General features: G+C 60.2%; 1 protein-coding gene across 1 annotated transcript; it reads left to right on the forward strand.

The window, feature by feature from the left end:
• The first annotated feature begins 4,991 nt into the window (after positions 1–4,991).
• Positions 4,992–18,879, forward strand: LOC134341511 (calcium-binding protein 2-like). Its single transcript, XM_063039382.1, has 5 exons — positions 4,992–5,043; positions 9,248–9,382; positions 16,355–16,464; positions 18,368–18,515; positions 18,681–18,879. The coding sequence occupies exons 1-5, from the start codon at positions 4,992–4,994 to the stop codon at positions 18,704–18,706; spliced, it is 471 nt and encodes a 156-aa protein (XP_062895452.1). The 3' UTR covers positions 18,707–18,879.
• Positions 18,880–27,788: the final 8,909 nt, after the last annotated feature.

Here is a 27,788-nt window from a genome sequence, read left to right on the forward strand (position 1 = left end):
GGAGGGAGGGGTGGGGAGAGGGGTAGAGGGAGGGCACGGTTGGGGAGAGGGGTAGAGGGAGGGAGGGGTGGGGAGAGGGGTAGAGGGAGGGAGGGGTGGGGAGAGGGGTAGAGGGAGGGCAGGGTTGGGGAGGGGGTAGAGGGAGGGAGGGATGGGGAGAGGGGTAGAGGGAGGGAGGGTTGGGGAGAGGGGTAGAGGGAGGGAGGGATGGGGAGAGGGGTAGAGGGAGGGAGGGGTGTGGTGAGCGGCAGAGGGAGGGCAGGGTTGGGGAGGGGGTAGAGGGAGGGAGGGATGGGGAGAGGGGTAGAGTGAGGGAGGGGTGGGGAGAGTGGTAGAGGGAGGGAGGGGTGGAGAGAGGGGTAGAGGGAGGGAGGGTTGGGGAGAGGGGTAGAGGGAGGGAGGGGTGGAGAGAGGGGTAGAGGGAGGGAGGGTTGGGGAGAGGGGTAGAGGGAGGGAGGGGTGGAGAGAGGGGTAGAGGGAGGGAGGGTTGGAGAGAGGGGTAGAGGGAGGGAGGGGTGGGGAGAGGGGTAGAGGGAGGGAGGGGTGGAGAGAGGGGTAGAGGGAGGGAGGGGTGGGGAGAGGGGTAGAGGGAGGGAGGGGTGGGGAGAGGGGTAGAGGGAGGGAGGGGTGGGGAGAGGGGTAGAGGGAGGGAGGGGTGGAGAGAGGGGTAGAGGGAGGGAGGGTTGGGGAGAGGGGTAGAGGGAGGGAGGGGTGGAGAGAGGGGTAGAGGGAGGGAGGGTTGGGGAGAGGGGTAGAGGGAGGGAGGGGTGGAGAGAGGGGTAGAGGGAGGGAGGGTTGGAGAGAGGGGTAGAGGGAGGGAGGGGTGGGGAGAGGGGTAGAGGGAGGGGTGGGGAGAGGGGTAGAGGGAGGGAGGGGTGGGGAGAGGGGTAGAGGGAGGGAGGGTTGGGGAGAGGGGTAGAGAGAGGGAGGGGTGGAGAGAGGGGTAGAGGGAGGGAGGGTTGGAGAGAGGGGTAGAGAGAGGGAGGGGTGGGGAGAGGGGTAGAGGGAGGGAGGGGTGGAGAGAGGGGTAGAGAGAGGGAGGGGTGGGGAGAGGGGTAGAGGGAGGGAGGGGTGGGGAGAGGGGTAGAGAGAGGGAGGGGTGGAGAGAGGGGTAGAGGGAGGGAGGGTTGGAGAGAGGGGTAGAGAGAGGGAGGGGTGGGGAGAGCGGTAGAGGGAGGGAGGGGTGGGGAGAGGGGTAGAGGGAGGACACGGTTGGGGAGAGGGGTAGAGGGAGGGAGGGGTGGGGAGAGGGATAGAGAAAGGGAGGGTTGGGGAGAGGGGTAGAGGGTGGGCAGGGGTGGGGAGAGGGGTAGAGGGAGGGGTTCAGAGGGGGAGGGAGAGTTGGGGAGAGCGGTGGAGGGAAGGAGGGTTGGGGAGAGGGGTAGAGGGAGGGTAGGTGGAGAGAGGGATAGAGGGAGGGACGGTTGGAGAGAGGGGTAGAGGGAGGGTGGGGTGGGGAGAGGGGTAGACGGAGGGGGGTGGGGAGAGGGGTAGAGGGAGGGAGGGGTGGGGAGGGGTTAGAGGGAGGGAGGGGTGGGCAGAGGGGTAGAGTGAGGGCAGGATTGGGGAGGGGGTAGAGGGAGGGAGGGATGGGGAGAGGGGTAGAGGGAGGGAGGGGTGGGGAGAGGGGTAGAGGGAGGGCAGGGTTGGGGAGAGGGGTAGAGGGAGGGAGGGGTGGGGAGAGGGGTAGAGGGAGGGAGGGGTGGAGAGAGGGGTAGAGGGAGGGAGGGGTGGGGAGAGGGGTAGAGGGAGGGCAGGGTTGGGGAGAGGAGTAGAGGGAGGGAGGGTTGGGGAGAGGGGTAGAGGGAGGGGTGGGGAGAGGGGTAGAGGGAGGGAGGGTTGGAGAGAGGGGTGGAGAGAGGGAGGGTTGGAGAGAGTGGTAGAGAGAGGGAGGGTTGGGGAGAGGGGTAGAGGGAGGGGTGGGGAGAGGGTTAGAGGGAGGGAGGGTTGGAGAGAGGGGTGGAGAGAGGGAGGGTTGGAGAGAGTGGTAGAGAGAGGGAGGGGTGGGGAGAGGGGTAGAGGGAGGGCAGGGGTGGGGAGAGCGGTAGAGGGAGGGAGGGGTGGGGAGAGGGGTAGAGGGAGGGGTGGGGAGAGGGGTAGAGAGAGGGAGGGGTGGGGAGAGGGGTAGAGAGAGGGAGGGGTGGGGAGAGGGATAGAGAAAGGGAGGGTTGGGGAGAGGGGTAGAGGGTGGGCAGGGGTGGGGAGAGGGGTAGAGGGAGGGGTTCGGAGGGGGAGGGAGGGTTGTGGAGAGCGGTGGAGGGAGGGAGAGGTGGGTAGAAGGAGGGAGGGGTGGAGAGAGGGGTAGAGGGAGGGAGGGGTGGGGAGAGGGGTAGAGGGAGGGGTGGGGAGAGGGGTAGAGGGAGGGCAGGGTTGGGGAGAGGGGTAGAGGGAGGGAGGGGTGGGGAGAGGGGTAGAGGGAGGGGAGGGTTGGGGAGAGGAGTAGCGGGAGGGGTTTGGAGAGGGAGGGAGGGTTGGGGAGAGGGGTAGTGGGAGGGAGAGGTAGGTAGAGGGAGACGGGTGGGGAGACGGGTAGAGGGAGGGAGGGGTGGGTAGAGGAGTAGAGGGAGGGCAGGGTTGGGGAGAGGGGTAGAGGGAGGGCACGGTTTTGGAGAGGGGTAGAGGGAGAGAGGGGTGGGGAGAGGGGTAGAGGGAGGGCACGGTTTTGGAGAGGGGTAGAGGGAGGGAGGTGTGGGGAGAGGTGTAGAGGGAGGGAGGGGTGGGGAGAGGTGTAGAGGGAGGGAGGGGTGGGGAGAGGGGTAGAGGGAGGGAGAGGTGGGTAGAGGGAGGCAGGGGTGGGGAGAGGGGTAGAGGGAGGGAGAGGTGGGGAGAGGGGTAGAGGGAGGGAGAGTTGGGGAGAGGGGTAGAGGGAGGGAGGGAGGGTTGGGGAGAGGGATAGAGGGAGGGAGGGGTGGGGAGAGAGGTAGAGGGAGGGCAGGGTTGGGGAGAGGGGTAGAGGGAGGGCACGGTTTTGGAGAGGGGTAGAGGGAGAGAGGGGTGGGGAGAGGGGTAGAGGGAGGGCACGGTTTTGGAGAGGGGTAGAGGGAGGGAGGGGTGGGGAGGGGGTAGAGGGAGGGAGGGGTGGGGAGGGGGTAGAGGGAGGGAGGGTTGGGGAGGGGGTAGAGGGAGGGCAGGGTTGGGGAGAGGTGTAGAGGGAGGGAGGGGTGGGGAGAGGTGTAGAGGGAGGGAGGGGTGGGGAGAGGGGTAGAGGGAGGGAGAGGTGGGTAGAGGGAGGCAGGGGTGGGGAGAGGGGTAGAGGGAGGGAGGGTTGGGGAGAGGGGTAGAGGGAGGGAGGGAGGGTTGGGGAGAGGGATAGAGGGAGGGAGGGGTGGGGAGAGGGGTAGAGGGAGGGCAGGGTTGGGGAGAGGGGTAGAGGGAGGGAGGGTTGGGGAGGGGGTAGAGGGAGGGCAGGGTTGGGGAGAGGTGTAGAGGGAGGGAGGGGTGGGGAGAGGAGTAGAGGGAGGGAGAGGTGGGTAGAGGGAGGCAGGGGTGGGGAGAGGGGTAGAGGTGGGAGTGTTGGGGAGAGGGGTAGAGGGAGGGAGGGGTGGGGAGAGGGGTCGAGGGAGGGAGGGTTGGGGGAGGGGTAGAGGGAGGGAGGGAGGGTTGGGGAGAGGGCTAGAGGGCGGGAGGGGTGGGGAGGGGTAGAGGGAGGGCAGGGTTGGGGAGAGGGGTAGAGGGAGGGAGGGGTGGGTAGAGGGAGGCAGTGGTGGGGAGAGGGAGGCAGGGGTGGGGAGAGGAGTAGAGGAGGGAGGGTTGGGGAGAGGGGTAGAGGGAGGGAGGGGTGGGGAGAGGGGTAGAGGGAGGGAGGGTTGGGGAGAGGAGTAGAGGGAGGGAGGGAGGGTTGGGGAGAGGGGTAGAGGGAGGTAGGGGTGGAGAGAGGGGTAGAGGGAGGGAGGGGTGGGGAGAGGGGTAGAGGGAGGGAGGGGTGGGGAGAGGAGTAGAGGAGGGAGGGTTGGGGAGAGGGATAGAGGGAGGGAGGGGTGGGGAGAGGGGTAGAGGGAGGGAGGGTTGGGGAGAGGGGTAGAGGGAGGGAGGGGTGGGGAGAGGGGTAGAGGGAGGGAGGGTTGGGGAGAGGGGTAGAGGGAGGGAGGGGTGGGGAGAGGGGTAGAGGGAGGGAGGGGTGGGGAGAGGGGTAGAGGGAGGGAGGGGTGGGGAGAGGGGTAGAGGGAGGGAGGCAGGGGTGGGGAGAGGGGTAGAGGGAGGGTTGGGGAGAGGGGTAGAGGGAGGGCAGGAGTGGGGAGAGGGGTAGAGGGGGGGCAGCGTTGGGGAGAGGGGTAGAGGGAGGGAGGGGCGGGGAGAGGGGTAGAGGGAGGGAGGGTTGGGGAGAGGGGTAGAGGGAGTGAGGGGTGGGGAGAGGGGTAGAGGGAGGCAGGGGTGGGGAGAGGGGTAGAGGGAGGGAGGCAGGGGTGGGGAGAGTGGTGGACTGAGGGTGGCGTTCGGGAGAGGGGTAGAGGGAGGAGAGATGTAGGAGGTAACTGACGGAAAGGGCGGGAGCTGCCATTTTCGAGAGGGCAACGGGGACGGCGGGAGATCCGTCCCGGGGGTGGGGGGGAACCGCAGGACAAGGTGAGAGGTTGGATGGGAGGTGAGAGGAGTGTCCGAGGAGGAGGTACTGCTACAGGGGTCAGGGCGTTTCTCAGAATGTGACTTCAGATGGTTGAGGAGGAAAGAGGGAGGGGAGTGGATGATTCGCGTAAACACTGGGAGGGCCAAGGCGGTAGGAATGGTCTGCGTGAGGGTTGGCCATCTCGGTGCCCAGGTCCCGTCAAACCCGAGGAGGGAACAGTGAGGGGTGAAGAAGAGTGAGGGTAGGGACGAAGAGGCAGAGGGACTGGTGGAAGAAGCGACGACAGGGAGGAGCACATGGGAGGGAGGGGGTCATGGAGACTGTGTATGGGGGGGTTGATTTATGGAGATGGGGGTGGGGTGGTGAAGGGTTTCACCGAGGTGATGGGGAGGGAGTTGGGGGCATCATGTTGCATTTGTGATGGTTTATGATTTCATTTGACTTCCAGGATCGAGATTTAGGCGAAGATGAAATCGAAGGTAAGATTATTATTGCGACCCCTCCCCACTCACTCCTAATAGACCCCCCTTCCCACTCACTCCCAATAGACCCCCCTTCCCACTCACTCCCAATAGACCCTACCCCTTCCCACTCACTCCCAATAGACCCCCCTTCCCACTCACTCCCAATAGACCCCCCTTCCCACTCACTCCCAATAGACCCCCCTTCCCACTCACTCCCAATAGACCCCCCTTCCCACTCACTCCCAATAGACCCCCCTTCCCACTCACTCCCAATAGACCCCACCCCTTCCCACTCACTCCCAATAGACCCCTCCCCTTCCCACTCACTCCCAATTGACCCCACCCCTTCCCACTCACTCCCAATTGACCCCACCCCTTCCCACTCACTCCCAATTGACCCCACCCCTTCCCACTCACTCCCAATAGACCCCCTTCCCACTCACTCCCAATAGACCCCACCCCTTCCCACTCACTCCCAATTGACCCCACCCCTTCCCACTCACTCCCAATTGATCCCACCCCTTCCCACTCACTCCCAATTGACCCCATCCCTTCGCATCCACTCCCAATACACCCCAACCTTCCCATCCACTCCCAATACACCCCACCCCTTCCCACTCACTCCCAATAGACCCCACCCCTTCCCACTCACTCCCAATTGACCCCATCCCTTCCCATCCACTCCCAATACACCCCACCCCTTCCCACTCACTCCCTATAGACCCCACCCCTTCCCACTCACTCCCAATAGACCCCACCCCTTCCCACTCACTCCCAATAGACCCCACCCCTTCCCACTCACTCCCAATTGACCCCACCCCTTCCCACTCACTCCCAATTGACCCCACCCCTTCCCACTCACTCCCAATAGACCCCCTTCCCACTCACTCCCAATAGACCCCCTTCCCACTCACTCCCAATAGACCCCACCCCTTCCCACTCACTCCCAATTGACCCCACCCCTTCCCACTCACTCCCAATTGACCCCACCCCTTCCCACTCACTCCCAATTGACCCCATCCCTTCGCATCCACTCCCAATACACCCCACCCTTCCCATCCACTCCCAATACACCCCACCCCTTCCCACTCACTCCCAATAGACCCCACCCCTTCCCACTCACTCCCAATTGACCCCATCCCTTCCCATCCACTCCTAATACACCCCACCCCTTCCCACTCACTCCCAATAGACCCCACCCCTTCCCACTCACTCCCAATAGACCCCACCCCTTCCCACTCACTCCCAATAGACCCCACCCCTTCCCACTCACTCCCAATAGACCCCACCTTCCCATCCACTCCCAATACACCCCACCTTCCCACTCACTCCCAATACACCCCACCTTCCCACTCACTCCCAATACACCCCACCCCTTCCCACCCACTCCCAATAGACCCCCCTTCCCATCCACTCCCAATACACCCCCCCTTCCCATCCACTCCCAATACACCCCCCCTTCCCATCCACTCCCAATACACCCCCCCTTCCCATCCACTCCCAATACACCCCCCCTTCCCATCCACTCCCAATACACCCCCCCTTCCCATCCACTCCCAATACACCCCCCCTCCCATCCACTCCCAATACACCCCCCCTTCCCATCCACTCCCAATGCACCCCCCCTTCCCATCCACTCCCAATACACCCCCCCTTCCCATCCACTCCCAATACACCCCCCTTCCCATCCACTCCCAATACACCCCACCCCTTCCCACTCACTCACAATAGACCCCACCTTCCCACTCACTCCCAATACACCCCACCCCTTCCCATCCACTCCCAATAGACCCCCCTTCCCACTCACTCCCAATAGACCCCACCCCTTCCCATCCACTCCCAATAGACCCCACCTTCCCACTCACTCCCAATAGACCCCACCTTCCCACTCACTCCCAATAGACCCCACCTTCCCACTCACTCCCAATACACCCCACCCCTTCCCATCCACTCCCAATAGACCCCCCCTTCCCACTCACTCCCAATAGACCCCACCCCTTCCCATCCACTCCCAATAGACCCCCCCTTCCCACTCACTCCCAATAGACCCCACCCCTTCCCATCCACTCCCAATAGACCCCACCCCTTCCCATCCACTCCCAATAGACCCCACCTTCCCACTCACTCCCAATAGACCCCACCTTCCCACTCACTCCCAATACACCCCACCCCTTCCCATCCACTCCCAATAGACCCCCCCCTTCCCACTCACTCCCAATAGACCCCAACCCTTCCCATTCACTCCCAATAGACCCCAACCCTTCCCATTCACTCCCAATACACCCCACCCCTTCCCATCCACTCCCAATACACCCCACCCCTTCCCACCCACTCCCAATACACCCCACCCCTTCCCACCCACTCCCAATACACCCCACCCCTTCCCACCCACTCCCAATACACCCCACCCCTTCCCACTCACTCCCAATACACCCCACCCTTCCCATCCACTCCCAATACACCCCACCCTTCCCATCCACTCCCAATACACCCCACCCCTTCCCATCCACTCCCAATTGACCCCACCCCTTCCCATTCACCCCCAATAGACCCCCCTTCCCACTCACTCCCAATAGACCCCCCCTTCCCACTCACTCCCAATAGAACCCCCTTCCCACTCACTCACAATAGACCCCAACCCTTCCCATTCACTCCCAATAGACCCCAACCCTTCCCATTCACTCCCAATAGACCCCACCCCTTCACTCCCAATAGACCCCACCCCTTCCCATCCACTCCCAATAGACCCCACCCCTTCCCATCCACTCCCAATAGACCCCACCCCTTCCCATCCACTCCCAATAGACCCCACCCCTTCCCATCCACTCCCAATAGACCCCACCCCTTCCATTCACTCCCAATTGACCCCACCCTTTCCCATTCACTCCCAATACACCCCACCCCTTCCCATCCACTCCCAATAGACCCCACCCCTTCCATTCACTCCCAATTGACCCCACCCCTTCCCATTCACTCCCAATTGACCCCCCTTCCCACTCACTCCCAATAGACCCCACCCCTTCCCATTCACTCCCAATAGACCCCCCCTTCCCACTCACTCCCAATAGACACCCCCTTCCCACTCACTCCCAATAGACACCCCCTTCCCACTCACTCCCAATAGACTCCCCTTCCCATTCACTCCCACCATCCACACTCCCAATAGACCCCACCCCTTCCCATTCACTCCCAATAGACCCCACCCCTTCCCATTCCTCCCAATAAACCCCACCCCTTCCCATTCACTCCCAATAGACCCCCCCTTCCCGTCCACTCCCACCGTCCGCACTCCCAATATACCCCACCCCTTCCCATTCACTCCCACCATCCGCACTCCCAATAGACCCCACCCCTTCCCATTCACTCCCACCGTCCGCACTCCCAATAGACCCCACCCCTTCCCATTCACTCCCACCGTCCGCACTCCCAATAGACCCCACCCCTTCACATTCACTCCCACTGTCCACACTCCCAATAGACCCCACCCCTTCCCATTCACTCCCACTGTCCGCACTCCCAATAGACCCCACCCCTTCCCATTCACTCCCACCGTCCGCACTCCCAATAGACCCCACCCTTCCCATTCACTCCCAATAGACCCCACCTCTTCCCATTCACTCCCACCGTCCGCACTCCCAATAGACCCCACCCTTCCCATTCACTCCCAATAGACCCCACCTCTTCCCATTCACTCCCACCGTCCGCAGTCCCAATAGTTCCCACCCCTTCCCATTCACTCCCACCGTCCACAGTCCCAATAGACCCCACCCCTTCGCATTCACTCCCAATAGACCCCACCCCTTCCCATTCACTCCCACCGTCCGCACTCCCAATATACCCCACCCCTTCCCATTCACTCCCACTGTCTGCAGTCCCAATAGACCCCATCCCTTCCCATTCACTCCCACCGTCCGCAGTCCCAATAGACCCCACCCCTTCCCATTCACTCCCACCGTCCGCAGTCCCAATAGACCCCACCCCTTCCCATTCACTCCCACCGTCCGCAGTCCCAATATACCCCACCCCTTCCCATTCACTCCCACCGTCCGCACTCCGAATAGACCCCACCCCTTCCCATTCACTCCCACTGTCCGCACTCCCAATAGACCCCACCCCTTCCCATTTACTCCCACAGTACGCATTTGCTACGCGAGCCTTTCCAATGAGACTCGGATGTTAGAAAATGACGGGGGTGTTTTGAAATCCCTCTGTTTGCCAGACCTCAGGGTAGTATTTACGGAATTTGACAAGAACGGTGATGGGTATGTTAACTACAAGGATCTTGGAGACTGCATGCGGACAATGGGATACATGCCTACCGAAATGGAACTGATCGAACTCTCTCAAGTTATTAGTGAGTAACCAGCAAATCCCCCTCTACATCACCCCCACAATGTGTCCCCACTCCCACACTTTATCTCCAGTGTGGGCACCGAGCGCTCACGGGACATGGGTCAGACACGGTGTGGAGCTCCCTCTACGTCACCCCCATGGTGTGTCCCCCACTTTATCCCCAGTGTGGGTACCGAGCGCTCCCGGGACACGGGTCAGACACGGTGTGGAGCTCCCTCTACATCACCCCCACAGTGTGTCCCCCCCAACTTTATCGCCAGTGTGGGCACCGAACACTCCCGGGACACGGGTCAGACACGGTGTGGAGCTCCCTCTACATCACCCCCACAGTGTCCCCCCCCCACTTTATCCCCAGTGTGGGTACCGAGTTCTCCCAGGACACGGGTCAGACACGGTGTGGAGCTCCCTCTATATCACCCACACAGTGTGTCCACCCCCCCACTTTATCCCCAGTGTGGGCACCGAGCGCTCCCGGGACACGGGTCAGACACGGTGTGGAGCTCCCTCTACATCACCCCCACTGTGTGTGTCCCCCCACTTTATCCCCAGTGTGGGCACCGAGTGCTCCCGGGACACGGGTCAGACACGGTGTGGAGCTCCCTCTACATCACCCCCACAGTGTGTCCCCCCCCACTTTATCCCCAGTGTGGGCACCGAGCGCTCCCGGGGCACGGGTCAGACACGGTGTGGAGCTCCCTCTACATCACCCCCACAGTGTGTCCCCCCCCCCACTTTATCCCCAGTGTGGGCACCGAGCTCTCCCGTGACACGGGTCAGACACGGTGTGGGGCTCCCTCTACATCACCCCCACAGTGTGTCTCCCCCCCACTTTATCCCCAGTGTGGGCACCGAGCGCTCCCGGGACACGGGTCAGACACGGGGTGGGGCTCCCTCTACATCACCCCCACAGTGTGTCTCCACCCCACTTTATCCCCAGTGTGGGCACCGAGCGCTACCGGGACACGGGTCAGACACGGTGTGGAGCTCCCTCTACATCACCCCCACAGTGTGTCCCCCCCCACTTTATCCTCAGTGTGGGCACCGAGCGCTCGTGGGACTCGGGTCAGACACGGGGTGGGGCTCCCTCTACATCACCCCCACAGTGTGTCTCCCCCCCACTTTATCCCCAGTGTGGGCACCGAGTGCTCCCGGGACATGGGACAGACACGGTGTGGAGCTCCCTCTACGTCACCCCCACAGTGTGTCCCCCCCACTTTATCCCCAGTGTGGGCACCGAGCTCTCCCGGGACACGGGTCAGACACGGTGTAGGGCTCCCTCTACATCACCCCCACAGTGTGTCCCCCCCCACTTTATCCCCAGTGTGGGCACCGAGCGCTCCCGGGGCACGGGTCAGACACGGTGTGGAGCTCCCTCTACATCACCCCCACAGTGTGTCCCCCCCCCCACTTTATCCCCAGTGTGGGCACCGAGCTCTCCCGTGACACGGGTCAGACACGGTGTGGAGCTCCCTCTACATCACCCCCACAGTGTGTCCCCCCCCACTTTATCCTCAGTGTGGGCACCGAGCGCTCGTGGGACACGGGTCAGACACGGTGTGGAGCTCCCTCTACATCACCCCCACAGTGTGTCCCCCCACTTTATCCCCAGTGTGGGCACCGAGCGCTCCCAGGACACGGGTCAGACACGGTGTGGAGCTCCCTCTACATCACCCCCACAGTGTGTCCCCCCCCCACTTTATCCTCAGTGTGGGCACCGAGCGCTCGCGGGACACGGGTCAGACACGGGGTGGGGCTCCCTCTACATCACCCCCACAGTGTGACCCCCCCCACTTTATCCCCCGTGTGGGCACCGAGCGCTCCCGGGACACGGGTCAGACACGGTGTGGAGCTCCGTCTACATCACCCCCACAGTGTGTCTCCCCCCCACTTTATCCCCAGTGTGGGCACCGAGCGCTCCCGGGACACGGGTCAGACACGGGGTGGGGCTCCCTCTACATCACCCCCACAGTGTGTCTCCCCCCCACTTTATCCCCAGTGTGGGCACCGAGCACTCCCGGGACACGGGTCAGACACGGGGTGGGGCTCCCTCTACATCACCCCCACAGTGTGTCTCCACCCCACTTTATCCCCAGTGTGGGCACCGAGCGCTACCGGGACACGGGTCAGACACGGTGTGGAGCTCCCTCTACATCACCCCCACAGTGTGTCCCCCCCCCCACTTTATCCCCAGTGTGGACACCGAGCGCTCCCGGGACACGGGTCAGACACGGTGTGGAGCTCCCTCTACATCACCCCCACAGTGTGTCCCTAACCCCCCCACTTTATCCCCAGTGTGGGCACCGAGCGCTCCCGGGACACGGGTCAGACACGGTGTGGAGCTCCCTCTACATCACCCCCACAGTGTGTCCCCCCCCAACTTTATCCTCAGTGTGGGCACCGAGCGCTCGTGGGACATGGGTCAGACACGGTGTGGAGCTCCCTCTACATCACCCCCACAGTGTGTCCCCCCCCCCACTTTATCCCCAGTGTGGGCACCGAGCGCTCCCAGGACACGGGTCAGACACGGTGTGGAGTTCCCTCTACATCACCCCCACAGTGTGTCCCCCCCCACTTTATCCCGAGTGTGGGCACCGAGCGCTCGCGGGACACGGGTCAGACACGGGGTGGGGCTCCTTCTACATCACCCCCACAGTGTGTCTCCCCCCCACTTTATCCTCAGTGTGGGCACCGAGCGCTCGTGGGACACGGGTCAGACACGGTGTGGAGCTCCCTCTACATCACCCCCACAGTGTGTCCCCCCCACTTTATCCCCAGTGTGGGCACCGAGCGCTCCCGGGACACGGGTCAGACACGGTGTGGAGTTCCCTCTACATCACCCCCACAGTGTGTCCCCCCCCACTTTATCCCGAGTGTGGGCACCGAGCGCTCCCGGGACACGGGTCAGACACGGTGTGGAGCTCCCTCTACATCACCCCCACAGTGTGTCCCCCCCCCACTTTATCCTCAGTGTGGGCACCGAGCGCTCGCGGGACACGGGTCAGACACGGGGTGGGGCTCCTTCTACATCACCCCCACAGTGTGTCTCCCCCCCACTTTATCCCCAGTGTGGGCACCGAGTGCTCCCGGGACACGGGTCAGACACGGTGTGGAGCTCCCTCTACATCACCCCCACAGTGTGTCCACCCCCCACTTTATCCCCAGTGTGGGCACCGAGTGCTCCCGGGACACGGGTCAGACACGGTGTGGAGCTCCCTCTACATCACCCCCACAGTGTGTCCCCCCCCACTTTATCCTCAGTGTGGGCACCGAGCGCTCGCGGGACTCGGGTCAGACACGGGGTGGGGCTCCCTCTACATCACCCCCACAGTGTGTCTCCCCCCCACTTTATCCCCAGTGTGGGCACCGAGTGCTCCCGGGACATGGGACAGACACGGTGTGGAGCTCCCTCTACGTCACCCCCACAGTGTGTCCCCCCCACTTTATCCCCAGTGTGGGCACCGAGCTCTCCCGGGACACGGGTCAGACACGGTGTAGGGCTCCCTCTACATCACCCCCACAGTGTGTCCCCCCCCACTTTATCCCCAGTGTGGGCACCGAGCGCTCCCGGGGCACGGGTCAGACACGGTGTGGAGCTCCCTCTACATCACCCCCACAGTGTGTCCCCCCCCCCACTTTATCCCCAGTGTGGGCACCGAGCTCTCCCGTGACACGGGTCAGACACGGTGTGGAGCTCCCTCTACATCACCCCCACAGTGTGTCCCCCCCCACTTTATCCTCAGTGTGGGCACCGAGCGCTCGTGGGACACGGGTCAGACACGGTGTGGAGCTCCCTCTACATCACCCCCACAGTGTGTCCCCCCACTTTATCCCCAGTGTGGGCACCGAGCGCTCCCAGGACACGGGTCAGACACGGTGTGGAGCTCCCTCTACATCACCCCCACAGTGTGTCCCCCCCCCACTTTATCCCCAGTGTGGGCACCGAGCGCTCGCGGGACACGGGTCAGACACGGGGTGGGGCTCCCTCTACATCACCCCCACAGTGTGACCCCCCCCACTTTATCCCCCGTGTGGGCACCGAGCGCTCCCGGGACACGGGTCAGACACGGTGTGGAGCTCCCTCTACATCACCCCCACAGTGTCCCCCCCACTTTATCCCCAGTGTGGGCACCGAGCGCTCCCGGGACACGGGTCAGACACGGTGTGGAGCTCCGTCTACATCACCCCCACAGTGTGTCTCCCCCCCACTTTATCCCCAGTGTGGGCACCGAGCACTCCCGGGACACGGGTCAGACACGGGGTGGGGCTCCCTCTACATCACCCCCACAGTGTGTCTCCACCCCACTTTATCCCCAGTGTGGGCACCGAGCGCTACCGGGACACGGGTCAGACACGGTGTGGAGCTCCCTCTACATCACCCCCACAGTGTGTCCCCCCCCCCACTTTATCCCCAGTGTGGACACCGAGCGCTCCCGGGACACGGGTCAGACACGGTGTGGAGTTCCCTCTACATCACCCCCACAGTGTGTCCCCCCCCACTTTATCCCGAGTGTGGGCACCGAGCGCTCCCGGGACACGGGTCAGACACGGTGTGGAGCTCCCTCTACATCACCCCCACAGTGTGTCCCCCCCCCACTTTATCCTCAGTGTGGGCACCGAGCGCTCGCGGGACACGGGTCAGACACGGGGTGGGGCTCCTTCTACATCACCCCCACAGTGTGTCTCCCCCCCACTTTATCCCCAGTGTGGGCACCGAGTGCTCCCGGGACACGGGTCAGACACGGTGTGGAGCTCCCTCTACATCACCCCCACAGTGTGTCCCCCCACTTTATCCCCCGTGTGGGCACCGAGCGCTCCCGGGACACGGGTCAGACACGGTGTGGAGCTCCCTCTACATCACCCCCACAGTGTGTCCCCCCCCCACTTTATCCTCAGTGTGGGCACCGAGCGCTCGCGGGACACGGGTCAGACACGGGGTGGGGCTCCTTCTACATCACCCCCACAGTGTGTCTCCCCCCCACTTTATCCCCAGTGTGGGCACCGAGTGCTCCCGGGACACGGGTCAGACACGGTGTGGAGCTCCCTCTACGTCACCCCCACAGTGTGTCCCCCACCCACCATTCTTTCCATCTATCTCTCAACCCCTCTTGCTTTCTCTATTTCGTACTGCACCGCCCTGTCTTGCGGTCTCACCCTGTTTTCATGTCCCTCTCTCTTTCAACTCCGGTCTCTTCCCTTTCCCCTTTGCTGCCCCCGTCTGAAATCACCCCGCCCCTCTGACTCGCTCTACCCCCTCTCTCACATCTTTCACCCCCGCTTCACCGGTTCTCTCTTACCATCCCCCTCTCTCAGCATCTTGCCCCTCTACTTCTCTTCGCACTCTCCTTCTTCCGTCCCACGCCCCTCTCCCTCCTCTCCCCTCCTGACAACTCTCTGCTCCGTCCTCCACCTTGCCCCTGTGCCCCTGCTTTCCTTCACCCCGTCTCTCTGCCCATCCCTCTCTTCTCTTCCTCGGTGCCCCTCTTTTTCTGCACCTCTCTTTCCAGCACTTTCTCATCCTTTATCCCCCTCTTCACCACTCTTTTGTCCACCTACCCCTCTCTCCCTCCTTTCTCTGCCCCCCTTTTCTCCTTCATTCTCTCCCGTCCACCTTTCCCCTCCTATCTCTCCCCTCCCCTCTCACCCTCCCCTCTCTCACCCTCCCCTCTCTCCCCTCCCCACCCTCCCCTCCCCTCTCTCCCCTCCCCACCCTCCCCTCCCCTCTCTTCCCTCTCCACCCTCTCCTCCCCTCTCAACCTCCCTTCTCTCACCCTCCCCTCTCTCCCCTCCCCACCCTCCCCTCCCCTCTCAACCTCTCACCCTCCCCTCTCTCCCCTCCCCTCTCAACCTTCCTTCTCTCACCCTCCCCTCTCACCCTCCCTTCTCAACCTCCGCTCTCTCCCCTCCCCTCCCCTCTCAACCTCCCTTCTCTCACCCTCCCCTCCCCTCTCAACCTCCCTTCTCTCACCCTCCCCTCTCACCCTCCCCTCTCTCCCCTCCCCACCCTCCCCTCTCTTCCCTCCCCACCCTCCCCTCCCATCTCAACCTCCCTTCTCTCACCCTCCCCTCCCCTCTCAACCTCCCTTCTCTCACCCTCCCCTCTCTCCCCTCCCCACCCTCCCCTCTCTTCCCTCCCCACCCTCTCCTCCCCTCTCAACCTCCCTTCTCTCACCCTCCCCTCTCTCCCCTCCCCACCCTCCCCTCCCCTCTCAACCTCTCACCCTCCCCTCTCTTCCCTCCCCACCCTCCCCTCCCCTCTCAACCTCCCTTCTCTCACCCTCCCCTCTCACCCTCCCTTCTCAACCTCCGCTCTCTCCCCTCCCCTCTCTCACCCTCCCCACCCTCCCCTCCCCTCTCAACCTCCCTTCTCTCACCCTCCCCTCCCCTCTCAACCTCCCTTCTCTCACCCTCCCCTCTCTCCCCTCCCCACCCTCCCCTCTCTTCCCTCCCCACCCTCCCCTCCCATCTCAACCTCCCTTCTCTCACCCTCCCCTCCCCTCTCAACCTCCCTTCTCTCACCCTCCCCTCTCACCCTCCCTTCTCACCCTCCGCTCTCTCCCCTCCCCTCCCCTCTCTCACGCTCCCCTCCCTCCCCTCCCCTCTCTCCCTCCTTTCTCTATCCCATCTGCCTCCTCCTTCCCTCTCCCCCTCTCCCACATCCCTTTACCCCGCTCTCCTCACTCCCAACCCCGCCCCGTACTTTGTCCCTCATTTCTCTACCCTCCTGTCCCACCCTCCCCCACTTTCCTCCCTCCTCCCGAGGGTCCTCCACCCTCCTCCCTAACCCTTCCCTCTGAAACCTCCTCTCTCCTCTGCCTCGCTCACTCACATTTCTCGACCCCATATCCTCTCCCTCAACCCCATTTCTCTCTCTCTCTCTCTCCATCCCCCGTCTCTCGATCCCCCCCCACTCTCTCTCTCTCTCTCTTTCTCTAAGTCCCTCCCTCAAACCCACCTCTCTCTCTCTCCCCCTCAGCCGGAGGTCGTGTGGATTTTGAGGACTTTGTGGACCTGATGGGTCCTAAGCTCCTGGCGGAGACGGCCGATATGATCGGAATGAAAGAGCTGCAACGCGCCTTCATGGAGGTGAGGGAGAGGTAGGACAGAGGGAGTGAGAGGGCGGTGAATCTCGCCTCGCCCACTACCCACAGAGGTCAAATCATTCCACAGTGCATTGAGGTAGAACAAGGTAAAACAATAACTCTGGACAGCAATTTTTTTTTTGGAAAATGTTGTTTCCTCAGAATTTTTTTGTGGTTACGATAGATAGCTTGAAGCTCAACACAAATATAATTTCAGACTCTTTGTATCACGTAGGGATTTGGAGAAATAAGAAATTAACTCTTATTGCATATAATGCGTCTAATTGCAGATGCTTTGCAATAGTTCAACTCAGCTAAAACTGTTTTGTTGATTTGGTTTTCATTTGTATCAGTGCCTGAGGCTTCTCACTTAAGTGGCCAACAATAATCAGCCAGCATTGATGGATTCGAGTTGCCCTGACACCGTTTCCCCATGACCGCAACGTTCTGGTGAAACCTTTCACCATGGCTGGTCGCTGACAGCACCGAGATTTGCAGGAAACAATTCTTCATGGGAATGCAGAAAGTGAATCTTTAGTGACATGTTGCATGTCGTGGTGGAATCGTGTTGTCAACCAGCTGCATGCAGTTTGGTGCTCTGAAATCTTTCACAACATCCTTGAATGCCTTCCATGCGATTTTCTCCGGTCCTACTAGAAGTTCTTGGAATTGCCTGTCATTGAAGACCTGTTCAATTTGTGGGCCGACAAAAATTACTTCCTTAATCCGGCAATCAATAATGAACTGAGATAAAAAATATAGGCAATTTCATAAATATGTTGCGTGATAAGGGAAATTTCATGGTGATTTTCATGATCAGCAAATCCAAAGTCCATAAGATACGCCCAAAAGTATTCAGGAAACAAAATCTTTGTTGTCCAGTGTAACAGGATGCAGAATAGAGTGTAGCAGATGAGAGAGAGAGACAGAGAGTATGCAGCGCGGGCGGACGAGATGGAAAGCCTCAACGAGATAGATTGTGAAGTCAAGGGTCCGCCGTAAAGTGCCCGGGAATCGTTCAATAGTCTGATAACAGCCGGGTGGATTCCAGCCCTGAGCCTGGTGCTCCGTGTTTCCTGGCCTTTTGCATCTCCAGCCGGGTGGGTGGGAGGCAATTCCGATACGGTTTGCTGCTCCAGGGAGGTGAGAGGAGGGGACAGTCTCCGGGGAGGGAGGCTGGTGATGGGGCGGTGAGTGACGGAGGTGGGGAGGTTGGTGGCAGGGAGAGGGAGTAGGAAAGGAGAAGCAGTATTGAGAGAGAGGAAGGAGGGGAGAGGGTGGGAGAGAGGGAGGGGGATGAGGGAAGGGGTGGACGGGGGAGAGTGATGGAGGATGGCCGAGAGGGAGGGGGAAGGGAGCAGAGAGTGGCGGGAGGGATGAGAGAGGGAGGGAGAAGACAGGCTGGGGAAGGAGGGGGAGAGCGGGCGAGGAGGAAGGGAGGGAGGGAGGGAAGGAGGTGCGTATGGAAGGAGGGAGTGACGGTGGGGGGAGGGGTGGGACGGTAGGGACGTGGGAGGGGGAAGCAATATGAGGGGAGGAGAGCCGATGGTGGGGGAGTGAGAAGGGCAGCAGGGATGTTGGGAGGGAGTGAGAAAAGGACGGGAGAAAGAGAGAGTGAGGGGGAGAAGGAGCTATGGGTGTGAGGGACAGTTGGGTGCAGTGAGGATGGGTAGAGGAAGGGAGGGGCAGATGACGGCCGGGGAGGGAGGGGCAGAGGGAGAGTCGGGTGAAAGGGAGGGAGGGAGGGGGTGGTGGATGGAGGGATAAAAGGAGGAATGGAGGGAGCAGAGGACGTAGATGTGGGAGGGAGTGAAGGATAGATTGAGAGAGGGAGAGGTGGGCGCAGATGCCCGGGCCACCTTGCCGTCCACCCCCCACGTCCGCCGCTCCGCCTCTCTCCCCCACAGTTCGACGCTGACCGGGATGGTCGCATCAGCCGGGCCGAGTTACGGGACGCCGTGCGGACTCTGATGGAGGAACAGCCCCACTCCAAGGAGCTGGAGGAGATCCTGCGGGACGTTGACCTCAACCGGGACGGCCTGGTGGACTTCGAAGGTGAGCGGCGAGCGAGGGCGGGCTCCCGGGGGCACACGGTGGAGGGGAGGGGGCGGGCGCTCCGTGGAGTTGGGGGGGGGAACACCTCGGAGGGTGGAGGGAGGGTCGGGCAGAAGGACGGAGTGGGAAACGAGACCCGACCGAGATCTTCTAATTCCTCTCTAGAGTTCATCCAGATGATGTCCAGCTAGTCCACCTTGCTGGCAGAGCGGGGCCAATCGGTCAAGCAGGAATTGGAACCTGGTTAATGGCAGGAGGAGAGAGGGAAACCATCGTTCATGGGAAGTGACTAACTAACAGCGATCTTACCAGAGAGTGATCAATCTCTCTCTGTCTCTCTCTCTCTCTCCCTCTCTCTCTCTCTGTCCCTCCCCCTCTCTCTCTCTGTATCTCTCTCCCCCTCTCTCTCTCTCTGTATCTCTCTCTCTCTCTCTCTCTCTCTCTCTCTCTATGTGTGTGTATATATATATATATATATATATCCTCTCTCTCCATCCCCCCCCCCCACCTCCCCCGTCTTTCTCTCTCTCAGAGAACGTGAGTCTCCTTATGGGACCCAATTCGGAAACATTGTTGCACCGTTAGGAACCTGATTTGTAGAGGATGTGGTACCATCTGGGACCCGGTTCGGAGAGGGTACGGTACCATTTGGGACCCGGTTCGGAGAGGGTACGGTGCCATTTTGGGACCCGGTTCGGAGAGGATGTTGTACCATCTGGGACCCGGTTCGGATAGGGTGTGGTACCATCTGGGACCCGGTTCGGAGAGGGTACGGTGCCATTTTGGGACCCGGTTCGGAGAGGGTATGGTGCCATTTTGGGACCCGGTTCGGAGAGGATGTTGTACCATCTGGGACCTGGTTCGGAGAGGGTACGGTGCCATTTTGGGACCCGGTTCGGAGAGGGTATGGTGCCATTTTGGGACCCGGTTCGGAGAGGATGTTGTACCATCTGGGACCTGGTTCGGAGAGGGTACGGTGCCATTTTGGGACCCGGTTCGGAGAGGGTACGGTGCCATTTTGGGACCCGGTTCGGAGAGGATGTGGTACCATCTGGGACCCGGTTCGGAAAGGGTACGGTGCCATTTTGGGACCCGGTTTGGAGAGGATGTGGTACCACCTGGGACCCGGTTCGGAGAGGGTACGGTGCCATTTTGGGACCTGGTTTGGATAGGGTGTTGTACCATCTGGGACCCGGTTCGGAGAGGGTACGGTGCCATTTTGGGACCCGGTTCGGAGAGGGTGTGGTGCCATTTTGGGACCCGGTTCAGAGAGGATGTGGTACCATCTGGGACCCGGTTCGGAGAGGGTACGGTGCCATTTTGGGACCCGGTTCGGAGAGGATGTGGTACCATCTGGGACCCGGTTCGGAGAGGGTACGGTGCCATTTTGGGACCCGGTTCGGAGAGGATGTGGTACCATCTGGGACCCGGTTCGGAGAGGGTACGGTGCCATCTGGGACCCGGTTCGGAGAGAGTGTGGTGCTATTTTGGGACCCGGTTCAGAGAGGATGTTGTACCATCTGGGACCTGGTTCGGAGAGGGTACGGTGCCATTTTGGGACCCGGTTCGGAGAGGGTACGGTGCCATTTTGGGACCCGGTTCGGAGAGGATGTTGTACCATCTGGGACCCGGTTCGGAGAGGGTACGGTGCCATTTTGGGACCCGGTTCGGAGAGGGTGTGGTGCCATTTTGGGACCCGGTTCGGAGAGGATGTGGTACCATCTGGGACCCGGTTCGGAGAGGGTACGGTGCCATTTTGGGACCCGGTTCGGAGAGGGTACGGTGCCATTTGGGACCCGGTTCAGAGAGGGTACGGTACCATCTGGGACCCGGTTCGGAGAGGGTACGGTACCATCTGGGACCCGGTTCGGAGAGGGTACGGAGCCATTTGGGACCCGGTTCAGAGAGGGTACGGTACCATCTGGGACCCGGTTCGGAGAGGGTGTGGTACCATCTGGGACCCGGTTCGGAGAGGGTACGGTACCATCTGGGACCCGGTTCGGAGAGGGTACGGTGCCATTTTGGGATCCGGTTCGGAGAGGGTGTGGTACCATCTGGGACCCGGTTCGGAGAGGGTACGGTACCATCTGGGACCCGGTTCGGAGAGGGTACGGTGCCATTTTGGGACCCGGTTCGGAGAGGATGTGGTACCATCTGGGACCCGGTTCGGAGAGGGTACGGTACCATTTGGGACCCGGTTCGGAGAGGGTACGGTACCATCTGGGACCCGGTTCGGAGAGGGTACGGTGCCATTTTGGGACCCAGTTCGGAGAGGGTGCGGTGCCATTTTGGGATCCGGTTCGGATAGGGTGTTGTACCATCTGGGACCCGGTTCGGAGAGGGTACGGTGCCATTTTGGGACCCGGTTCGGAGAGGATGTGGTACCATCTGGGACCCGGTTCGGAGAGGGTACGGTACCATTTGGGACCCGGTTCGGATAGGGTACGGTACCATCTGGGACCCGGTTCGGAGAGGGTACGGTGCCATTTTGGGACCCGGTTCGGAGAGGATGTTATACCATTTGGGACCCGGTTCAGAGAGGGTACGGTACCATTTGGGACCCGGTTCGGAGAGGGTGTGGTACCATCTGGGACCCGGTTCAGAGAGGGTACGGTGCCACCTGGGACCCGGTTCAGAGAGGGTACGGTGTCATTTGGGACCCGGTTCAGAGAGGGTACGGTGTCATTTGGGACCCGGTTCGGAGAGGGTACGGTGTCATTTGGGACCCGGTTCGGAGAGGGTACGGTGCCATTTTGGGACCCGGTTCGGAGAGGATGTTATACCATCTGGGACCCGGTTCAGAGAGGGTACGGTACCATTTGGGACCCGGTTCGGAGAGGGTGTGGTACCATCTGGGACCCGGTTCAGAGAGGGTACGGTGCCACCTGGGACCCGGTTCAGAGAGGGTACGGTGTCATTTGGGACCCGGTTCAGAGAGGGTACGGTACCATTTGGGACCCGGTTCGGAGAGGGTACGGTGCCATCTGGGACCCGGTTCAGAGAGGGTACAGTGCCACCTGGGACCCGGTTCAGAGAGGGTACAGTGCCACCTGGGACCCGGTTCAGAGAGGGTACGGTACCATTTGGGACCCGGTTCGGAGAGGGTGTGGTACCATCTGGGACCCGGTTCAGAGAGGGTACGGTGCCACCTGGGACCCGGTTCAGAGAGGGTACGGTGTCATTTGGGACCCGGTTCAGAGAGGGTACGGTACCATTTGGGACCCGGTTCAGAGAGGGTACAGTGCCACCTGGGACCCGGTTCAGAGAGGGTACGGTACCATTTGGGACCCGGTTCGGAGAGGGTGTGGTACCATCTGGGACCCGGTTCAGAGAGGGTACGGTGCCACCTGGGACCCGGTTCAGAGAGGGTACGGTGTCATTTGGGACCCGGTTCAGAGAGGGTACGGTACCATTTGGGACCCTGTTCGGAGAGGGTACGGTGCCATCTGGGACCCGGTTCAGAGAGGGTACAGTGCCACCTGGGACCCGGTTCGGAGAGGGTGTGGTACCATTTGGGACCCGGTTCAGAGAGGGTGTGTTACCATCTGGGACCCCTGTCCACGGAGGAAGATTTGTCATCGTTCATCCCCGTTTTCCATGGTGTCTCTCAGCCCGGGAGCCCTGTTAGAGGAGAGGGTGTCTCTGTCTGTGAATTACCTTACTGATTTCTGTCCTCTTTCGACCGACACAAGGAATTAAAACTGTCTGCGTTTAAACGATTGCCTATCCGTCTCGTTGTTCCCGGCAGTTTTTACCGCACACTTTTACAGGTCTCCACATCCCGCACTGAGAGTTTCAATGCGCACGGTTCCGGTATCCCGGCACCGAACGTTTTACCGGGTATGGTCCCCAGTCTCCAGATCCCGGATCAGGAGTTTGCTCTGGGCACGGTTCCCGTTCTCCAGATTGGACACCGGGAGGCAAATCCCGGCGTGGGTTCCCCGTCTCCGTAACTCCACACCGGGAATCGTACCGTGCACGGTTCCCGATCTCCGTATCCCGCACCGCTGGCTTCGTTGCGTCAGGTTCCCGGTCTCCGGACCGCACGCCGGGGATTCTACCGTGCACAGTCTCCGGTCTCTGTACCCCGCACCGGGAGTCCGACAGCGCAGCGTTCCCGGTCTCCGTAACCTACAGCCTGACTTATACCGTGCACGGCCCCGGGGTCCGACCCTCGCGTCGGAAGTTTTGCCGCGCAGCGGTCCCGGTCTCCGTATCCAACACCGCTTGTTGTTGTTTTTTTGGCCAGACGTGGTGAACGGTTCCGTGTCCGCCTCTGTCCACGGCGCACGGAGATCACGGACTCCGATATCTGCGATGAACACGGCATGATCGACGGGGAAGTGTGTGTGTGTGTGTGGGGGGGGGAGGTAGCCCGTCTTTCCAAGAACATCTAATTGAGCTTCTTCACAGGGCGGTAGTGATGCACGGATCACGGACGGGGCGAAGCACTGATTTAAAATGATTTGCATCAAGAGAGCGGCGCACGGATTGTGAACGGTCACCGGTGTGTGTGTCTGTGAGTGTGTGTGTGTGTGTGTGTATGTATCTGAGTGTGTGTGTCTGTGTGTGTGTATCTGTCTGTGTCTGTGTGTGTATCTGTCTGTGTGTGTGTGTGTGTCTGTGAGTGTGTGTGTGTGTATGTATCTGAGTGTGTGTGTGTGTGTGTGTGTGTGTGTGTATCTGTCTCTGTGTGTGTGTGTGTATCTGAGTGTGTGTGTGTCTGTGTGTGTATCTGTGTGTGTGTGTGTGTGTGTTTGGGGGGGGGAGGGGCAAATGGGCTGAACAGTGGTGCCCAGATTTAAGATGGCCTCTGTCACAGTGACTGGCAGGGAGGGATTTGCGCACTGACTTAAAAATAGCCAACACTGAGTGAGTGGTGTGCTGACGAACGAGATAGATAGATAGATATCAACATCGACATCGACATCGACGGGCCTGATTTGAAGTGTGAATCAACTTGGCGATGCAAGCCTACTGACTTGCGGTTTCCCCCATTCAAGTGAGCAGCGGGCAGGGAGCGACGCCTGGGTCGGGACTGACGGGGTGGGTGGGGTGCAGTGGGGACACACACACAAAAGGACAAGAGTTCAACTGGAGGTGCTGACAGGAGAAAAAGGACAAGTTCACTCGGTCCATTCTCCGGAGGCACGCCCTCCGATCCAGGCCGCCGTCGCCCCGGCTGAGGGAGGCGTCTGGGAGGGAGGAACGGGGCCGACTGGCAGGGACTGAGACCTTGGTTACACTGGGCACCGTGGAGGGAAGCGGCGCCGTCATTTACGCTGGGCGGCGACTGGCTTAAAAGCAGCTGGCGGGAAGGGAGAAACGCCCTGCTTACCGTGCCTGCCGGGGAGGGAAGAGATTCGCAGGCGGGCTTAAAATGGCCTCCTCTGCGGCTAAAATGGCTGCCGGGGAGGGAGTGACATCTTTCGGTGTAAATGCCAAGGAGGGAGTGGCGTATTGATTAAAAATGGTAACTGGCTGCCCCCTCGCTTAAAAGAACTGACGGGGTGGGAGTGACCCCTTTGGGTAAAGTGGGCGCAGGGGAGTCAGGGACTGACAAAACGGCTTGAATCATGGTTGGTTAAATTGGGAGTTACATTCAGGGTGGATGGGAACCGTCCCGCCCGAGCTGACAGTGGAGTTGGTTGTGGGAAAAGACGCTGATCAGCCTGCATTCTTATCAGCCGGGAATCGGAGAGGTTGTGCGTGTTGGGACGAGTCCTGGGCCGCGTCTCTGTGTCGGTGCAAGGTCCTGTAGACAAGGCGGACGAGCCCAGAGCACGGACCAGCAACGTCGAATTAGGACGCCGCAGCCATTGGCAGGAGCGGCCCGCTCGCCGTTCCCGGGTTTCCGCTGTCTTAGGCAGGATGTTGCCTTGGATTGGAGGGCGTGCTTCAAGAGAAGGGGCTGAGTGAACTCGTCCTTTTCTCCAGTTGAACTCTGTCTTTTTGCCCGTTTCCCCCCTAGCCGCCAGTCTGTGGTTTTTGTATTTCCATGTGCCCTTGTTTGTTTCCATGCCCCGTTTGCTCCTGTCCCCGCTCCTGCTCTACTCCGGCCCCTGGATTACTGAGTACTCCGTCTCTCACCTGTTTCTCATTATTACCCGTTTCGCTGCCGCTTCTGTCTCCTTGTGCTCCACCTATCATCTGCCTCTCTGTATATTGCTCGGTGTGTTTCAGTCCCGTGTTTTCACCTGTTTGTTGCCAGATTCTGCCGGTGACTTTTCCTGAGCCTTTCTTTCCAGCATTCCTATCTGCATTCTGTCTATCGGAATACTGACTCCGCCTGTTTCCCGATTCTGGTTTTTGGATTTCTCCGGAATTTTTGATCTCCGCCTGAACCTTGACGCCGACTTTGTTGCCCCCTCTGGATTTGCTACTCAGTAAATATCACACAGCAACACACATCAAAGTTGCTGGTGAACGCAGCAGGCCAGGCAGCATCTCTAGGAAGAGGTACAGTTGATGTTTCAGGCCGAGAACCTTCGTCAGGACTAACTGAAGGAAGAGCGAGTAAGAGATTTGAAAGTGGGAGGGGGAAGGGGAGATCCAAAATAATAGGAGAAGACAGGAGGGGGAAGGATGGAGCCAAGAGCTGGACAGGTGATAGGCAAAAGGGATACGAGAGGATCAGGGACTGGAGGGCCAGGGAGAAACACAAGGGGGAGGGGAGAACCCAGAGGATGGGCAAGGGGTATAGTGAGAGGGACAGAGGGAGAAAAATGAGAGAGAAAAAAAGAGTGTGTGTATATAAATAAATAACGGATGGGGTACGAGGGGGAGGTGGGACATCAGCGGAAGTTTGAGAAGTCAATGTTCATGCCATCAGGTTGGAGGAATTTGGCTCGGTACGGGGATGAGATGGGGTATGGAGGTTTGGGCGCTGGTCGACGGGACTCGGCAGATTAATAGTTCGGTACGATTAGACGGGCTGAGGGGCCTGGCTCTGTGTTTGCAGTTTTCTGTGACTGCGGTGGTCTGTCTCGAAGGACATTGGGTGATGGTGATCCTCCAAACCCTGGGCGGAAGGTGTGGAGATCCTGAAATGCTCCCCGGTCATCAAGACCCTCCTCTCGGCCGCACCGGTGTAATCCAGAGGAAAGCTTGCGCGTTTGGCGCCGGCTCGGCTGCAGGAGCTGCCGGGAGACTGTTCAATGGCGTCCTGGCCGCCTTGGGGTGGGGCTCCGCTCCGGATCTGCTGCCTGGGTGTAACTCCCGGAGCCTTCGTCCCTCCCGACGCCGTTCACAGGACGGCCGGGTCTATCCACCCGGAGCCGGGGATCTGACTCGCGAGGACCGGGGCGCGCCCAGAACGCCGGGTGGGCTCGCGCTCTACGTCGTGTGGGGGAGGGGGGTGCGGACCTCCCCCCCCCCCCCCCACCCCCGTCCGTCCTGTGGGGTGCGGCCCGGGTCCGAGAGGAGTTCGGTTCCCGTGTGCCGCCGGCGCGGGGGCCCTGCGTGAGGCTCGCCGCTGGAGAGACAGGGAGAGACTCGCACGCTCAGCTCTCCCTTCCGTGGGAGCTGCAAGTGAGAGCGACGGGCAGGACGCACCGCACTCCCACACTAGACGCGTCATGTCAACCAACAGTATTTTAATTACACACTGTAAATAGCGTGTTTTATATATTATTGAGTATCATATGTGCGTGTGGGTGTGTTTAGTTCACACTGACCGGAGTCTTACCATTCTGTCTTCAAATTTGACCGACCAAAATGAACCACCTCACACTTATCTGGGCTGTACTCCATCTGCCACTTCTCAGCCCAGTTTTACATCCTATCAATGTCCTGCTGTAACCTCTGACAGCCCGCCACACTATCCACAATACAACCAACCTTTGTGTCATCAGCAAATTTACTAACCCACCCTTCCACTTCTTCATCCAGGCCGTTTATAAAGATCACAAAGAGGAGGGTCCCCAGAACAGATCCCTGCAGAACGCGACTGGTCACCGACCTCCATGCAGAAGACTTAACCATTTGCAACCACTCTTTGCCTTGTGTGGGCAAGTCAGTTCTGGATCCACAAAGCAATGTCTCCTTGCATCCCATGTCCCCTTACCTTCTGAATGAGCCTTGCATGAGGTAACTTATCAAATGACTTTCTAAAATCCATATACATAGTACATAGAACATAGAATAGTACAGCACAGGACAGGCCCTTCGGCCCACAATGTTGTGCCGACCCTCAAACCCTGCCTCCCATATAAGCCCCCACCTTAAATTCCTCCATATACCTGTCTAGTAGTCTCTTAAACTTCACTAGTGTATCTGCCTCCACCACTGACTCAGGCAGTGCATTCCACGCACCAACCACTCTCTGAGTAAAAAACCTTCCTCTAATATCCCCCTTGAACTTCCCACCCCTGACCTTAAAGCCATGTCCTCTTGTACTGAGCAGTGCTGCCCTGGGGAAGAGGCGCTGGCTATCCACTCTATCTATTCCTCTTATTATCTTGTACACCTCTATCATGTCTCCTCTCATCCTCCTTCTCTCCAAAGAGTAAAGCCCTAGCTCCCTTAATCTCTGATCATAATGCATACTCTCTAAACCAGGCAGTATCCTGGCAAATCTCCTCTGTTACCTTTCCAATGCTTCCACATCCTTCCTATAGTGAGGCGACCAGAACTGGACACAGTACTCCAAGTGTGGCCTAACTAGAATTTTATAGAGCTGTATCATTACAACGGGACTCTTAAACTCTATCCCTCGACTTATGAAAGCTAACACCCCATAAGCTTTCTTAACTACCCTATCCACCTGTGAGGCAACTTTCAGGGATCTGTGGACATGTACCCCCAGATCCCTCTGCTCCTCTACACTACCAAGTATTCTGCCATTTACCTTGTACTCTGCCTTGGAGTTTGTCCTTCCAAAGTGTACCACCTCACACTTCTCCGGGTTGAACTCCATCTGCACTTCTCAGCCCACTTCTGCATCCTATCAATGTCTCTCTGCAATATTTGACAATCCTCCACACAATCCACAACACCATCAACCTTTGTGTCGTCTGCAAACTTGCCAACTCACCCTTCTACCCCCACATCCAGGTCGTTAATAAAAATCACGAAAAGTAGAGGTCCCAGAACAGATCCTTGTGGGACACCACTAATCACAATCCTCCAATCTGAATGTACTCCCTCCACCATCACCCTCTGCCTTCTGCAGGAGAGCCAATTCTGAATCCATCTGGCCAAACTTCCCTGGATCCCATGCCTTCTAACTTTCTGAATAAGCCTACCATGTGGAACCTTGTCAAATGCCTTACT

The sequence above is a fragment of the Mobula hypostoma genome, unplaced genomic scaffold (assembly GCF_963921235.1).
Source record: "Mobula hypostoma unplaced genomic scaffold, sMobHyp1.1 scaffold_162, whole genome shotgun sequence".
In the NCBI taxonomy this organism is placed as follows: Eukaryota; Metazoa; Chordata; class Chondrichthyes; order Myliobatiformes; family Myliobatidae; genus Mobula; species Mobula hypostoma.

What these genes read in the sequence shown, in the direction of transcription:
- LOC134341511 (XM_063039382.1), top strand. Translation starts at nt 4,992, where the DNA reads ATGATTTCATTTGACTTCCAGGATCGAGATTTAGGCGAAGATGAAATC. An exon ending in CGAACTCTCTCAAGTTATTA is followed by an intron (nt 9,383 to 16,354) that starts GTGAGTAACCAG and finishes TCTCCCCCTCAG; the next exon opens with CCGGAGGTCGTGTGGATTTT. An exon ending in CGGCCTGGTGGACTTCGAAG is followed by an intron (nt 18,516 to 18,680) that starts GTGAGCGGCGAG and finishes ATTCCTCTCTAG; the next exon opens with AGTTCATCCAGATGATGTCC.